Raw genomic sequence first — 15,058 nt, 5'->3', positions numbered from 1 at the left:
TCGGTGCGCATATGTGGAAAGCTCTCCTATTGTTTCACATGGCGGTCCCCTTGAATCCCCCCTCATATAAAGTTGCCCCTTTTTTCAAACCCCCAGCTATTTGACATGCAGGATAAGTGTTGGAATACATCTATCCTCCATGTCAAGTAGCTGGAGGATTGAAAAAAGGGGCAACTTTATATGAGGGGGATTCCAGGGGACCACCATGTGAATTCAAATGGACCATAAAAGTGTCTCAAACTATTTGGATATCAAAGAACATTTCTCTGCTACATGTAATTCTAAACCTAAAGTGGAAAAAGTGGAATTATTTTCGGCGAAACATCAAACATAACGTCATTGTGGCATAAAAATCCTGCTATATTAAATTGCGTGTTACGCAACAAAGTGATCCTAACAAGAAAAGTCCTTCTATTCAGACTTCATCGACATTAATAGTATCAATTATTCACAGCGTTTCTGAAAGGCTAAAATTGTCGTTTTCGTTTAGCAAGCGGTAATTATTACCCATATAAACGCTCTCCAAATAATCAACAAATCCCACTAATCCATTTCGCCTTCGTAACTTCTTGGAAAACGTTTTAAACGGCTTATTAGCAGGAAGGAAGGCGTAGACGTAATTTATCATCTTGAACTTTAGCGAAAATTAATAATAATTTTTTTTTTTTTTTTTTGCGGTTTCCTCTACGATCCGAGTAATAAAGCATTTACGCAGGTGTACGCGGAAACGGATAATCCGTAGATGAAAAGGTGCGTCGCTAGCGCTTCGTTCTCGTGCTAGCGTTTATATTTAATCGCGTGCTACGTCTCGATCGGAAGGTTGCGAGCTCTCTTTGCCTGGATCGGCTCGTCTCAGTCCGTCAATTCCGGGTTTCGTCAGAGCCTTTGGATGTATGGATTGTGAGAAGCCCTGCGGCTGCTGTTTGCGTCATATAAATAACAATAAAAATAATGTTACAAACAAGTAGAAGCCACGAGGATTAGCATGCAAAGCTAGAAGATTTGTCAGATGCCTTCAAGAAGACATTTCACACGATTGGCCCACAGAGGGCACCCCTGCTCGTTCTTTTGGACATTGTGACACTGAACAAAGAATGAGAGCGAAAGCAAAGCTGCTCTGTCCTCTTTACTGCAATCCACATTAGATCCAGATCCCTTTTTTTTCTTTTTCCGCTCCATCTCCATGGTTTTTCCTTGTCCAACCTTCCTTGGATCAATGGATGCACACATCTGATTCTTAGCTCACATACACTGCTGGTGGACTGCACTAGTAACAAGTGAGCTATTTAATCCTGTTTCTCCTTCTCATCCTCAAGCAAGAAAAAAAGAGAAATAGAATCCTACATATTTTTCCTCTTCTATTTTTTTATACCTTTTTTTTTTTCTTTTTCTTTCTGCACTGTTGGAATGGAACTAATTACAAAGATTTTATGCAAGGGGATTTAATCCTGGAGGATTATTGTATTTTTTGGGGGGATTTTTTGTAATTTTTTTTTTTTTACTGGTACCCAAAGCATCCTTTTTGCTTACAGCAGCTCTCTTGAGTTAGTTTCTCTGGTTCTGATGGGTGATGATGCTCTGGACTCCAATTAACTTTGTCTTCTGAAACCAGGGATTAAAAAATAATATATATTTTTCAAGGAATTTTAACCTAGGAACTGGCTTGCTTTTTGGATTTAATTCACCTATATCACTGGAGGTGTCTGCAGAAATATGGAGAGTAATCTTGGGTTTTATTCAGTGCCAAAGCTGGTGTTTCTACTGGTGTTCACCTTGATTAGTAAAGACATTCTGGTATTTGGTAAGTACTATATGAACATTTCAAATTATTCATCCAGAAGAAATGTTTTTTATTCTCCCTTCTCTCTAAGGAACAGTTTAATTTTCATTTTGGAATCACTTTTTTTTTTTTCCCTTTGCTGTTGGCAAAAGAGAAGGCAGGTTGAATTTTTTCTTAAGATTTTGTAAGCTAATGCTGCAGTATTTTAAAGGAAAACTACATACATATTCACAAGATCAAGGGTAGGGTGCAATGCATGCACCTGCCAGGTTTTAAAATGAATTATTTACTCCCCCCCCCTCCCCCCAGAGAATTGCTATGCTATCTGATGCTTTAACTATAAGGCTGAATGTTTAAGAGTCATGATGATTTTTTTTGCCAGCCAAACTGATGTCTTAAAACCCATCATGCTGTTTCATGGTGCACAGTGTGAATAGTGGTGGGTGAGGGCTGCAGTCAGATTTGGGGTTAATAAAGTGTATTTTAAGAAAATGACACAATGTGCAAACATTTTATTCTGGGGACTGCAACTTAAGTAGAATGCACTAGTAGGCTTGTGATTCTAGAATGCAATGATCAGGATCAGATGGATTTTGTGTGTTCAAGTGAAGGTTTTAACCCTTCGAGGGATAGAGGGCTATGCAATTGCATGCAGTACTGGGGTTTAAGGTCTACTGTTTCAAGTATGTGATCAGAATGCTATACAAAGTCCTGCTATCCACATCCGTGATACATATGCACAAGAATCATTACTCACGCTATGTATTTATTTCTACTAAATGAATGTTTTATAGATTGTTCAACATTCTCTTACTGATGTAGATGCGTGAACTATACCCATATCTGTGTCCATGTGTTTATAGAGAATAGATTCCACGTAAAAGTCAACCAGATCCTATATAGAGTTGGGTTTTTGGGGGGGGGGGTATTTCTGTAAAGTGGCCCAAGATTTATGATTTTGGTGTGGATGGGCCCAAATGAAGTTGGTTATTTAAGACAAAAGATCATTTGGTGCTGAAGCGGACAGCAAACAGTTTCAGATCAGAAATGGTCCATCTTCTGCATCAGTAACCTGCTGCAGGGCTGATATTGGCTTGAAATCCCATTACAAGCCCATCATACGATGTCAATCAACGTATCTCTGTATATGGGATCAGAAGCTACATCCAGTGAGTTTATTTATAGAAATAGCCGATTTGCTGGATCGGTTTATTGGCACACTTGGTTTAATAAAGCATGCTGTTCCTTTAAGCAACCCTGCTGGTTTGGCATCCACCCCATTAATCTCTTTCCTTCCAGCGCTCTCCTTCTAGTAAGCTATATACCTTCCTTACAAGACTGCCAAACAGCAGAGAATTAATAGTGGTTGGAGGCAATTCCAGTTGCCTATGGGGTGGGGGGGTCTTCTGCGTGCACAATAGAAGTCTTTTCAGCAAACTTTCTGCTATTCACCGGGGTGTTAAATGGACCCAAAATGACTCTTTTCTTAGTCGATACATTGTAAATGCTTGCGATGCCTAAATATTGACCCAGGAAAAAAAGTCCAGTATTTGCCAATTTCTGCTAATTAAACATCAAGCCAATAGAAAATACACAAATACTTAAGATGATGTTGTTTTAATCATATAGAATAATATTCTATGATGTATATTAAATCCCTACACGGAATATATGACGGTTGATACAATGACACGGATCAAAGTGGCACATTTGGGTGTAAATATTCAGTGGTCAAGAATGATCCAAAATCCATGATTGGATGCCAAGCATGTTTGGTTAGCCGTGTAGTTTGTGCAGTTAGTGTTTATCAGGTACACGTATAGAAGAATCACCTTGAAGCGCCGGTTGTAGCTCACGTGGATTTGTCTGTAATTATTCTGTATAATTTGGTGAGTTAGTTCCGAGTTGCATAGAAGATCTCACTAGGGTTTCTGGTGCGCGTTATAAATCAGCGATGACAAGTCTCAGCAGCCGGCTGACACTTCTTATTGGTAGCCGCTGTGCTGTGCGCTATACGGGCATGGCTGGTGTGAAAACCCAGTTTTAATGGCGGATATGCTAAAACGTGACTTTTCTTTGTGAATATATATATATATATATACCCCTCCTAACTTTTTGTTTCAGTAAGTTGTTACGAGACGCGCTACTTGTTTTGTCCTGTACAGCGCAGCGCTATATAAAGAAATTATAATATTAATGGTTACCAAGCTGCTTTTGCCAGCCTTCTATATTTTTGTAGCCCATTGCTCAACATTCAATGGGAGGGGGAGGGGAAGGGCTCAGCCAAAGCATTTCATCTCATGATGCCTGTAAAGTTCACACTTTTTTGGGGATTTTTCTCATGGAATCTGGATCGGAATCTTCGTATCTTCACCAGAGCAATCCGTCTCATACAACTTCTACAGGATTCAGTAATTATCCCGCTATTAGAAATCTAAACTTGGGTTTTACTATTCAGTGAAGGATATTAATAGCCAATGGTACTTGGAGTTGGCTCAGTGGTTAAAATTAAATCGCCCCGGCACTTGTACTGTACCCGGGAACCAAGCCAACTAAAGTTTTACTATTTAATCCCACAAACACACAAAAAAATGTGTGAAACTTCGGAGGGTGCTAAATTGAACCCCTATACATTTAACCGACAAGATCTGGATTTGGGGTGCTGTATTAAAAATACCATATCAAGATTGAATCACTTATTTGTAGTTAATGATTGACTAAACCAAGCCAAAATCTGAAGCAAGGGGTGGAAATCTTGGAGATATTTTTTGGGGGGATATATAACTATAAATGTCAAATACACACAATTAGCGTCACTAAAAATGTAGTCTGTAGGAGCCTCAAACATGGTACGGATTTTGCTTTTCTTGCAAATTTGGTGTCCCCCTGTGACGTATGCCCCCATAATATATAATTGCCCGGGAGACTCCATCCGCTTTGTTGTTCGCTTTGTTTAAAGCGGCGATGACTGGTAAGATAGATGCCATCATTATCGGTAAAGCAGATGTGAGTTACTGCGGCTCAAGATACTGCCTCAATAGCTGAAAATGAAGTGCGCAAAGCCAAGCAGATGTCAAAGGTCCAGAAAAGAAATGACCCTCGCCCCCCCCACACCTTTTCATCGGCCCCAAATAGAAAATGTGTCAAAAAAATGCCTATTGATGCAGAAGACATATAGATATTCACCATCCATGGACTCAACAGATGCTAAGGATTCCCCGCATCAAATTAACCCACATAAAGAAAATCAATGGTATTGTATTGAACCATCATCTGAAAGTATGTATTGTTTGCTATAGACTGCGGGTTGCAGCTGAACACCAGGAGGGCCACTTGAAATGACTTATTAGAATCATCTATAGGGTCATTTACATATTGTTTTGTGTCCCTGCTGCAACGTTTGGCAAACGGATATCAGCTCTTCTGTTTTGGAAATATAAACCACAGAGTCAAAAGTTAACGTCTGTCTGGACGCTGAATGGCTGAGGGTTTTGGGATTTGTATTCCGAGATCGTTTGCATCTTGCACCCTACTGGGTCTAACATAATTGAAGAGCGGCGGGGTTCTCGGTTTAATCGATGCAATTTAATGCGCCATGTTCCTGAAGTCTGTAGACATGGTAAGATTAGCTAAAGCGCTTCAATAGCCTGCCCTACAGTGAATACCCCCAAATTTTAGGTCACTTGAGTCATTAATGATGAATATCAGCGTATCAGACAAATCCCAGTCTATAACCAAAATAGGAGCCATATTTCCTTGTTACGAGGGAACTATGTTTCGGCCTCCAAAGGCTTAATCAGCAAGATGTGATGGGTATCCCTGTAGGGACAGTGAGCGTCGAGGTCCATGTCTGTTTCCCCTGAGTGGAGGATTATTAATAACAATTCTGTTGCCAGGTTTTAAAAGTAGTCTTTACTTTGCAATCATAACCAATGAAATGCAGGAGAAGCTTCCCTTTGCTTTCTGTAAAGATACGAGATATAATCTATGTGTTGAGTAGCTCGCTTACAACAGATTATCTGGCAAACGGGGGAAATGCTTGGTGGGCCGGTGGCCAAGGGTTCTACGTATTTACTACATTAAATCTCGTCCTTCAGTGTGCGGCCGCTGCCTGGATGAGAGTAGCTTGCTGGCGCCACGTATGCGTTTGGCAGCCACGCATACATCATTTAGTGGCTGCTGGCCTTAAAGTGGCGGATCATTTTTCATCCCCAGTAAGCCCCTGCTTTAGAAGCATAGAATTTTATGGCAGATTAGAACCTATATTCTGCCTATTTCTGCTGATGGAAAGACTCGGTCGTTGGTCTCGTTTTATAATCTGGAGCCGTATGTCTATCCCATGCATGTTTAAATCCCCTCACTGTATTACCCTCTACCACTTCTGCTGGGCGGCTGTAGAAAGACTTACAGACCCAACGTTCATAATTTTCAATCAACCAAGCAAACTTTCAGCATAGCTTCCTTTATTCTTATCGGCCTAATGCTACTATATGTACCGTCGCCTGCTTATAAATGAGCTTTCTAAAATAATTAGCCAAACACTATAACTAAATGAAGGAAAATGCTTTGGTGTTGTGGCGCTGCGGAAAAAAAAAAAAGAAAACGTAGCATTTCATTTTCTGCTCTCATTAGCTTAATACCGAGTTCATTTCTTTAGCTTGAAAATTAACATAGTGCGGTAATCATTTTTTTTCTCCCCCCTTTTACTTTGAATAGCACAGAATCGAGAAAAAAAACTTCATTAAACATAAATGCAGCAAAGTCGCTTAAAAAACAACAACTAATTATATCTCTGTTAGCGCTTTCTTAGCTGACGTGTTTTAAGTAATTATAGGAATTATTTACAAATTAAATGTAGTAGTTGACTGTACCGGAGTGTGGTCACGTGATCAATTCTTGGCATTTTTAGCTTGTGTGTAATTAAAAATGTTGTATCAATACACCGGGGTATATTCAATAATCCCACGCTTTGCCTGTCGTACATAATGACCCAGAGTAAGCTTTTTCTGCTGGTTCGTTATAATACATGGGGGAAGTCTGTGCAATTCAGAGATTTTACTATACACGTTTCAGGGCCAGTCAAGCTTATTTGGCCAATGGCTGTGGTGGGAGCGGCACTGAGGAAGCCAAATGCCCCTATGGGATGGTTAAAAGGGGGCAAAGCTAATTCCTGTCGGCTGCCGCGTGTCCTTTTAAGGTGGACCACCATCCCGGCACTAAAGATGGCGGCGCGGTTGGTGGTGCTGCCCTTGACTAGGCTTTGAACAGCGCCAACTGTAACTACGACTTTGCAGGAGACTCCACTGGCGTTGGCCCACCAGGAATCCATCGTCAAGTCGGGGAGTTGAAATCCGCTCACTCAGCTTATTAAATATGCCTTCACTCGGGGTAAAAGTAAAAAGGGCAAAGTGGAGTAAACTGCTGGGGTATTTCATTGGTTACCCTAGGGACTGCACAGGGGGGGGGGTGATTTATAAAACTGCTACAGAGCAACCCTTATGCAAACTAAGGCTAGTTTTGTAAATTTCCGAAACTAGCATTTTTTTGAAATAACTTGAGGCTGATATGTTACACGCTGGGTGACCTCAATGTTTACATCATTTAATCGAGAACATGTAATATTCTTGTACCGCTAATAAATTACGATGTTGGTAAATGTCTCTTGTCCAACGTGTAGCTCGTACCGGATGAATGATTTCCACCTGGATATGAATGCATGCGGTACGAGGCTCTTACTGAATCAAACGGTATAGAACATCAGAAGCTCGGAGATCTAACAAGATCACTTTTAAATCTTTAGAGAGTACACGCATGAAACGCGTAACATACTTAAGTTAATTACCCCAGAAAACTGTTTTCCAGGGAACCCGGGATAAGCAGGGTTTGATGTTAGTTCTCACATAATAGGCCCATCTGGCCTCCCTAACATATGCTGATATATGTTGCGTCGTGACCTCATTTAACTATCGATTTGTTTAATGAATGACCTCAAAGTGTTTATGTGGATAACTTGGTGATCGATGTTAAACACCGCATATGATTGTGTGGTTAATTTATACCGGAATCTATGTGTGTGTGTGTGTGTGTGTGTATATATAATATAATTTCATAAATATATGTATGTATATTGTTTTGTATTATAATATAGTTACTTTATCGGTTGAGCCTTAGTATTCTATGTCGGATTTGTTGGAGGACAAACAATCGACACAGATAAAATATTCATGTTTTTTTTTTTTTAAGTTGAATATAGCTGACGCTGCAGAAGATTTATTACATGGCCCAAGTAAGCTTTCTGGCTTTATGACCAAAAATTGGGGGGGATATGGTCATGATATAACGCTGATAAAACATGTTAACGGTCTGCATGATATTCACATGCTCATAAAAGGTTTATAGCCGGTGCTGCTGGAGTTCCTCTTGAAAGAGATTGATACCGGTTTTCTCCTGGAGCTCTCATCGCTGTCCACCTCTGATCCACCAGTGAACGGCGTGAGCGTCGTCTGTTTTCTTCCTGCGGGGAAAATGTTTGATTTAATTAATAAAACTGATATCTGCTGCTCACGCATCATACCGGAATACCCAACGGTGAGATGCTGCTAGTTGAAATTCCAATCCACCTTTTCATACTAGATTTTCCACTTACGTTCCATTTGCAACAGGAGATAGTTTGATATATTTTTCAACGATTAAGTGTAACAACGTATCGCGGTCTTCTAACCCTGGTAGAAGAAAAAGAATTGGACCATGTTTTTTTCCCCAAACCATTGCCCCCGAATGCCACCATGCTCCTTGTCACCAGCAACTTATGGATCTCAACAATATTCCAACTGACGAGTGGCGTCGGGGACATCAAGTTATAGAGGACCATAGCGGACCGATATTTCATAGAACAAGATGTAGACCAACGTTTTCTCAGAGCTACCTTCAGTTTACTCTCTGAAACTTGGCTCGCTAAAAAGTATCTTATTTTATTATTATTATTATTTTTGCATTCCCGGTTTCTTAGAATGTTACCCCCGCATGACACGATACAATGTTTCTACGTTGTATCGATATCCATAGCGATTACGCCGTGTAATTTTGAAGTAGAAGCCTGCGGTTGTATGCGTCTGCACTAAACCAATAAATAAATCATCAGCGTTCCTCTGCCTGAAGTGAGACGCTATAAACTACCAAACCAGTTGGGTCTTGAGCAAGATAATTCGTTATTGTTATATAGGTGGCGTTCTGCCCTTGAAACCACCAGGACTACTCGGAAGAGAAATACAATACGCTTTGTAATTCTTTAAGAAGTGATTCCGCTGAGCCGTTCTTGATGTCCATTTTTTAAAAGGCTGGTATTCCAGCGTCTATGGAGAAGATGTGCTGTTAATACATAATTCATTGTGTTCTTTATACCTCTGGAAGTGCTCTATAGAAGTCCCCAGATAGTGTAATTGGTAACATTAATGAATAGCAAGTTATAGCAATTTTCTCGATCTTTGAGCAGAGTACAATACAAACGTTAAACGCACCTACAGACTGGTGCTTTCACATCGTAGAGCCGCGACGACAATATCTTCATTCAAATATCTTCTGCTTTCTAACATTGTGAACGCATTGATTCACCGATGAATACCATTCATAACTTTAATTATTGTAGGGGGGGGGGATCACCGATTTGCTGTTCTCCTTGGAACAAGGGGTTAACACAGCCCTGGCACTTAAAAGGTTAAGTTCTTCTGACCTTTCTCAAAGAAGCAGGGGTTAAAGTTGTTTTTAATGTATTACTTAAAAGACCGTTCTTTCTAAAACTTAAGAAAGAGGAAAGAGTTTAAGAAAAGTTATAGGAAAAGTACGTCTTGTACAATAGTTCTCTTTAAGAGTTTTTACCCCAAAATTTGTATGCACGTATGTGTGTGTGTGTATTATATATATATATATATATATATATATATATATATATATATATATATATGTGTGTGTGTGTATTATATATATATATATATATATATATATATATATATATATATATATATATATACATATACATAGCGGCCGTCAATGGCTACAAGATTTTTTAGATTAATTCTTTATTTTATTCTGAATATATTTTAGTTTTTTTGTTATTATTTTTGGAGAGTTATCGGACATCACTCAACTGAAATCAGTGCCCCCTTACGTTTTTAATTTCGTTGTTAAATTGCAACATTTTGCAAAACTGTAATAAAGTAAATTGTTAAATCAAGCATTGAACCAACGGGGTAATTGCGGAGTTTTACTAAAACACTGCTTTATGTGCTGACTTTACTAGGAGACCCAGTCAAGCAGAACCTACAATGCTTTTAAAGTAACTAGCTTTAGAGTGAATCCAATTAAAGTGGACCATTTGTGAAAACGTCCTAATTAAGTACCCACTCGTAAGTCATTCGGAAAATCCTGCCAGATATGACTTTCCTCAACAAGCAAGCAAAATTTAATAGAAAAATAAAATTACAGTGGGGGTGGGGAGGAAATGGGATTTTAATATATTAAGGATTCCTAGGCATTTCTGTTTTTGTAATGTATACCCTTTAACGGGACAGGAGCCTAAATGTGATATTTCGGGAGTCACGCACTCATACAAATGCAGTATTTCAATGTGGCTAATGTACATAAAACAATGGGTTAAATTGAATGCTAAATGGATCACCTGTGTGTGTGTATGTATGTATGTATGTATGTGTGTGTGTGTGTGTGTGTATGTATATATATATATATATATATATATATATATATATATATATATATATATATATATATTATATATTACATTGTATATATGAGATCGTAGTGATCTTGGGAACTCATACATTCTGTTCTAAAATATACATGTTGGAGGAAACTTCCTTTTGCTTTCTAGAAGCAATTATCTTCCATGTCAAATTTAGCCTCATTTTATATTTTCTCTAATTCTATCCTGTACAGTAGCGTGTTTATCTTGGGCACTGCCCTAGGCCTAAGTCATGGCAGCACCAAGCCCTACGCCTGTGCCGCTATGATGTCATAACCCAACACTCCACCTTTAAAGGAAGCCCAGCAGAAGAAAACGACGGATGACTGTTCTGATTCCGCAAAGCCCTTCATAGTCTTAATGAGCTGGTTGGAGAGATCAGAGAGATCTCTCCAACCATGAAGCATGAATGGGACCTATAGGCTGGAAGCCATTTTTTTGTCTGTAGAATCATTACATTTAGTTATTGTTTTTTTTTCCTTTTCCTTTAATTTGAATTCTTAAGTCCCATACCCCACAGTTCACGCATTCATTAAGAATCTGTTGTCAGTGCGTTTGGAAATTACACATAGTTTGATCAATAGTGTAAATTAGTTTAACAAACGGGCGTTGTGTGTCTTCATTAAAAGCAAAGAAAGTAATCATGGAGCCAAGTACTCTTCCATCTTGCCGCCATAATGAAAAATGTATTCTCAATACAGTTTCTATAACAGTGCATCTTAGAATCTGTTCATAGATAATGATTTTCTTATACCCATGTTAATAACATGCTTGTTCTGAAAATGAATATGCTGTTGAGTGTCAATACATAGAATTACGATAGTATACATTAATACCTATATTTTTATATATATATATATACATAATACAATTAAAATTAATATATATATATAAATTAAGTTTATATAGATATATATATATAATACAATTAAAATTAATAGTGTGTGTATGTGTATATATGTGTGTATTTATATATATATATATATCTATATATTATATATATAGATATATATATAGATATATATAATACAATTAAAATTAATAGTTTCGCTACAAAGATATGGTTAAAAAAGTCTTGAGTGTGAAAAAATATAAATTATTTTTAAAATAGCAATGGATTGATTAAATTATATACTGCTCAATAAATGTCTAAATTTCTTATTGCTACTTTTCTACAAAATATATAACGCAGAGCGCAAAGTCGTTTTATTAGCATTGGGCGTAGATTATATTAGCCGGAAAAATATGAGAAATGAATCCCTCAAACAGAACGGTATGTTGGAGGGAAAAAAAAAAAATCCATTCTCATTATAACTTTTATTTGTACTAAATAATTCTCTAACAACTTTTTATTGATCTTACAGTCAAGGAGCAAAGTGAGGATTTAGACGGCTTTTGGAAGCAGTGCGGCGTTCTGACAAAATGTATTCATTTTCAGATTAACGCGTGGCGAGCTGGAGTCGACGGTTAGTTTATGAAGGGCCGTATGGCTTGGATTGTGCGTTAACCTGCGAAATTGCTTAGCGCTCCTCTTTAGACAATAGATGTTCGATTGTAAGCTCTAAATTGAAGAGGTTTAAAGGGTGCCGGCTTTGCATGCACTAAGCGGTGATTATAGATTCGCTGTATGCGCGCCCGCTATTAGTATCGCCGCAAAGTGGCCGTTACGCCGGAGGAACGAACAGATGCCCCCAAATTGCTTTTATTTCACGTAATGCGTGATCACTTCAATTATTTTATAGTGTTATGTTCTTGGAATCGTATATTATGTTCCAAACAAGGAGATTCGGTCAGAGGCGTTCATTGTGGAGTCCCTGCTCGACGCTACTGCCCTTTCATTGTTACTTAAAATAAGGGGGTTGGGGGAGTCCCGCGACACCGGGAAAGACCGTATGTTTCAAAGCTGTCTCGCCTTTGCATGAGGCAGCAGGATGGTGGTTGTGGATTGGGGATTGGAAACCCCTATACTCATGCTGTCACCTGACCTCACACAGACCCCCTCCTTAGAACAGGAGGGAAATGCTTGTTCTAGATGTTGTTACCCCCCCCCTGCCCCAACAGGATAGGAATAAATGGGGATTCACCCTAGATAGACGGCCACCAGGTTCCATAGAGCTTAATGCGTGAGAAAATGGGTAAACTAAATGGGCCGAATGGGTCTCCTCGGCCCTATTCTCATGTTGTGTATATTGGAGTCCATTTTGAACTCCAGTAGATTTTATAGTATGAAAATAACACTTCTGGTTTATTTCACTCTTCCGCTGACTGACCTTGCAGAAACTTCCTGCACATGCTCAGTAGCATCGCAATTGCAGTCCATCTGGGCTTCCACTAAAATTAGTAGCAGCAGCCAATCACATGAAAGCTATCTGAGCTTTCATGTCTTTACTAGCATACGTGTGATTGGCTGCTGCCAATTTATGCCATACTTTATATTTATGTATTTAATTACTATTGCAGGACTGTATTGTTTAGTCTTTGTGTAGCCATAGCAGTTGCCAGGGGGTAATTTGTGTCCAGGACTCGGGACCCCCTTTTTTTTCCTGGTGTATTGCAGAGGAACAAGGACTTTCGGCGTAATTACCGTTTTCGGTTGGTTAGTATCACGTAGACTCTGGGTCCGGGACACCAGGGACCCCCCAACCCCCTTCACCCTGCCTCCTAGATCTCCCAGGTCGCAGTCGAAGGTAATTCTCCTAAAGATAATCGATACAATGAGCAGGTGGAGAGACAATAGAGCCCGCAATAATTACAGGCTTTGAAGAAAGCTGAGATGTCAGAAGTAAGCCGCGGGGATCGTCTGTGTTGTTACGTTGATTGGCAGAAGACTTAAAAATAACGAGTACACACAGGACATAAAAAAAACATCCACTTAATGATGTATTCAGAGGGGTCCCTGCCTTTTACCCCCAACCTCCTACCACTTTGTATGGTCCTATATCTAATTACAAACATTTTTAAACTATAACATAGGGCCTAGGGCAATATATCATTACATAGGGGCAGCTCAGGCCAGGAGCTTAGATAAGGTCCATAAATTCTTTAATCGGCCGATGTTGCTGCTAACTTTTTTTGTGGTAGAAACCATTAGTGACCCTGCGGAAAGGACAAAGACTCATTTTTCTTATTCTCACTCACTTAGAGACTCTTTCCCCTCTATAGGGTCACCAACTTTTTTCCCGCAGGGAGCCAAATAACCGCAAAATAGCCCAAATCAGTTATGGAAGGAGCCGAGGCAGGAAAACTGCGTTTAAAAAGTTAAAATTAAAAGTTTAATATGTAATTTTTTATTAATAGTTTTGTAATAGATCTCCTTTAAGAGAAAACAAGTGGTGTGCGTTTTCACCATTTTAATTTTTTATTTTTTTGCCTATACCCAAATCTAGACGCTATTATGTATGACCTCAGCCTGGAAACACAATATATAAAATATATGGATTAAACAATTATATACTGCATGAACTAATTAAATGCAAATCAAGAAAGGTCATTCGTAGTCACAGCTGTTGATTAGAACAGTTTATGGAGGCTGGTGGGGAAGACCCCGTGAGACTATTTAAGAGCCTCCTCTCGTCTTGTCAGTCTGTAAACACTTATTTTGGGGGGGGGATAGTATAACACGCTTGAAACTGTTTTTTTTTTTTTGTTTCTGAGATATCTTCAGAAGCTATATCTTAAGAAGCTTGTAATATATCTATCTATATAGATATATATATATATATATATATATCTATATAGATAGATATCTATATAGATATATATATATATATATATATATAGATAGATAGATAGATATCTATATAGATATAGATATCTATATATATATTGATATAATATAGATATAATATATAGATATATTACAAGCTTCTTAAGATATAGCTTCTGAAGATATCTATATATATATATATATATATATATATATATATATATATATATATATATATATATATAATTACATCTCTGTTCCTTCTTTAAAGAGTAACTCCCATCATATATTTTATTACTACTGTCTGATTATATATACGTTTTATGGCTCAGTCTTAATCACCCAGCAGGACACTTTAACTAATGAAAAGGAGGAACGGACTTAATTAACGTTGCCATAAAGCATCAGCTCAGTGTGGTGTTTGAGCCAGGAAAGTCACCCAAAATATCCCATGACTGACAGCATCGGCGGCTCCAGGTCTGCAGATAAAGGGAGTTTATTGGGACAAAATGAGATAAAACCAGTTTCAGAACTGAAAAATCTCTCTCGTTTAAAATAAAACCACCGGCCCTTTAAATTTAATATCTTTTCTCCTAATCTCATAAAAAAAAATGTAATCTTCTTGGAGCAAGCAATGAGGAATTTAAAAAGTAAGCTAATGACTAATTTGCTGAACAAAATGGGTCAGAGAAATTAAAATAGCTGAAGAAAAGAGGTGGATTAGTATGGAACCGTAAAGCACATCAACAGAGAGAAAATAAATTATATTTTTCCGTGTTTTCCATCACAGCGCAATTTATCTTCTGCTTATAATGGG

General features: G+C 38.3%; 1 protein-coding gene and 1 long non-coding RNA gene across 2 annotated transcripts in view; both read left to right on the top strand.

Annotated features, from left to right (window-relative positions):
• The first annotated feature begins 1,649 nt into the window (after positions 1-1,649).
• The window catches only part of DCC (DCC netrin 1 receptor), a 299,985-nt gene continuing 286,576 nt past the window's right edge, over positions 1,650-15,058 (top strand). Inside the window, exon 1 of the mRNA XM_053448217.1 lies at positions 1,650-1,801. Coding sequence (XP_053304192.1) covers positions 1,714-1,801 — 88 coding nt within the window. The 5' untranslated portion in view covers positions 1,650-1,713. The remainder of the gene's footprint in view (positions 1,802-15,058) is intronic.
• LOC128466062 (uncharacterized) lies at positions 5,836-6,383 on the top strand. The gene is made up of 2 exons (XR_008345389.1): positions 5,836-5,994; positions 6,038-6,383. It is a non-coding gene; the product is annotated as an uncharacterized LOC128466062 (long non-coding RNA).

This window comes from Spea bombifrons, chromosome 1, assembly GCF_027358695.1.
Source record: "Spea bombifrons isolate aSpeBom1 chromosome 1, aSpeBom1.2.pri, whole genome shotgun sequence".
In the NCBI taxonomy this organism is placed as follows: domain Eukaryota; kingdom Metazoa; phylum Chordata; class Amphibia; order Anura; family Pelobatidae; genus Spea; species Spea bombifrons.
Note: the sequence above shows the minus strand (reverse complement) of the source record. Positions and strands in the feature narration are given on the sequence as shown.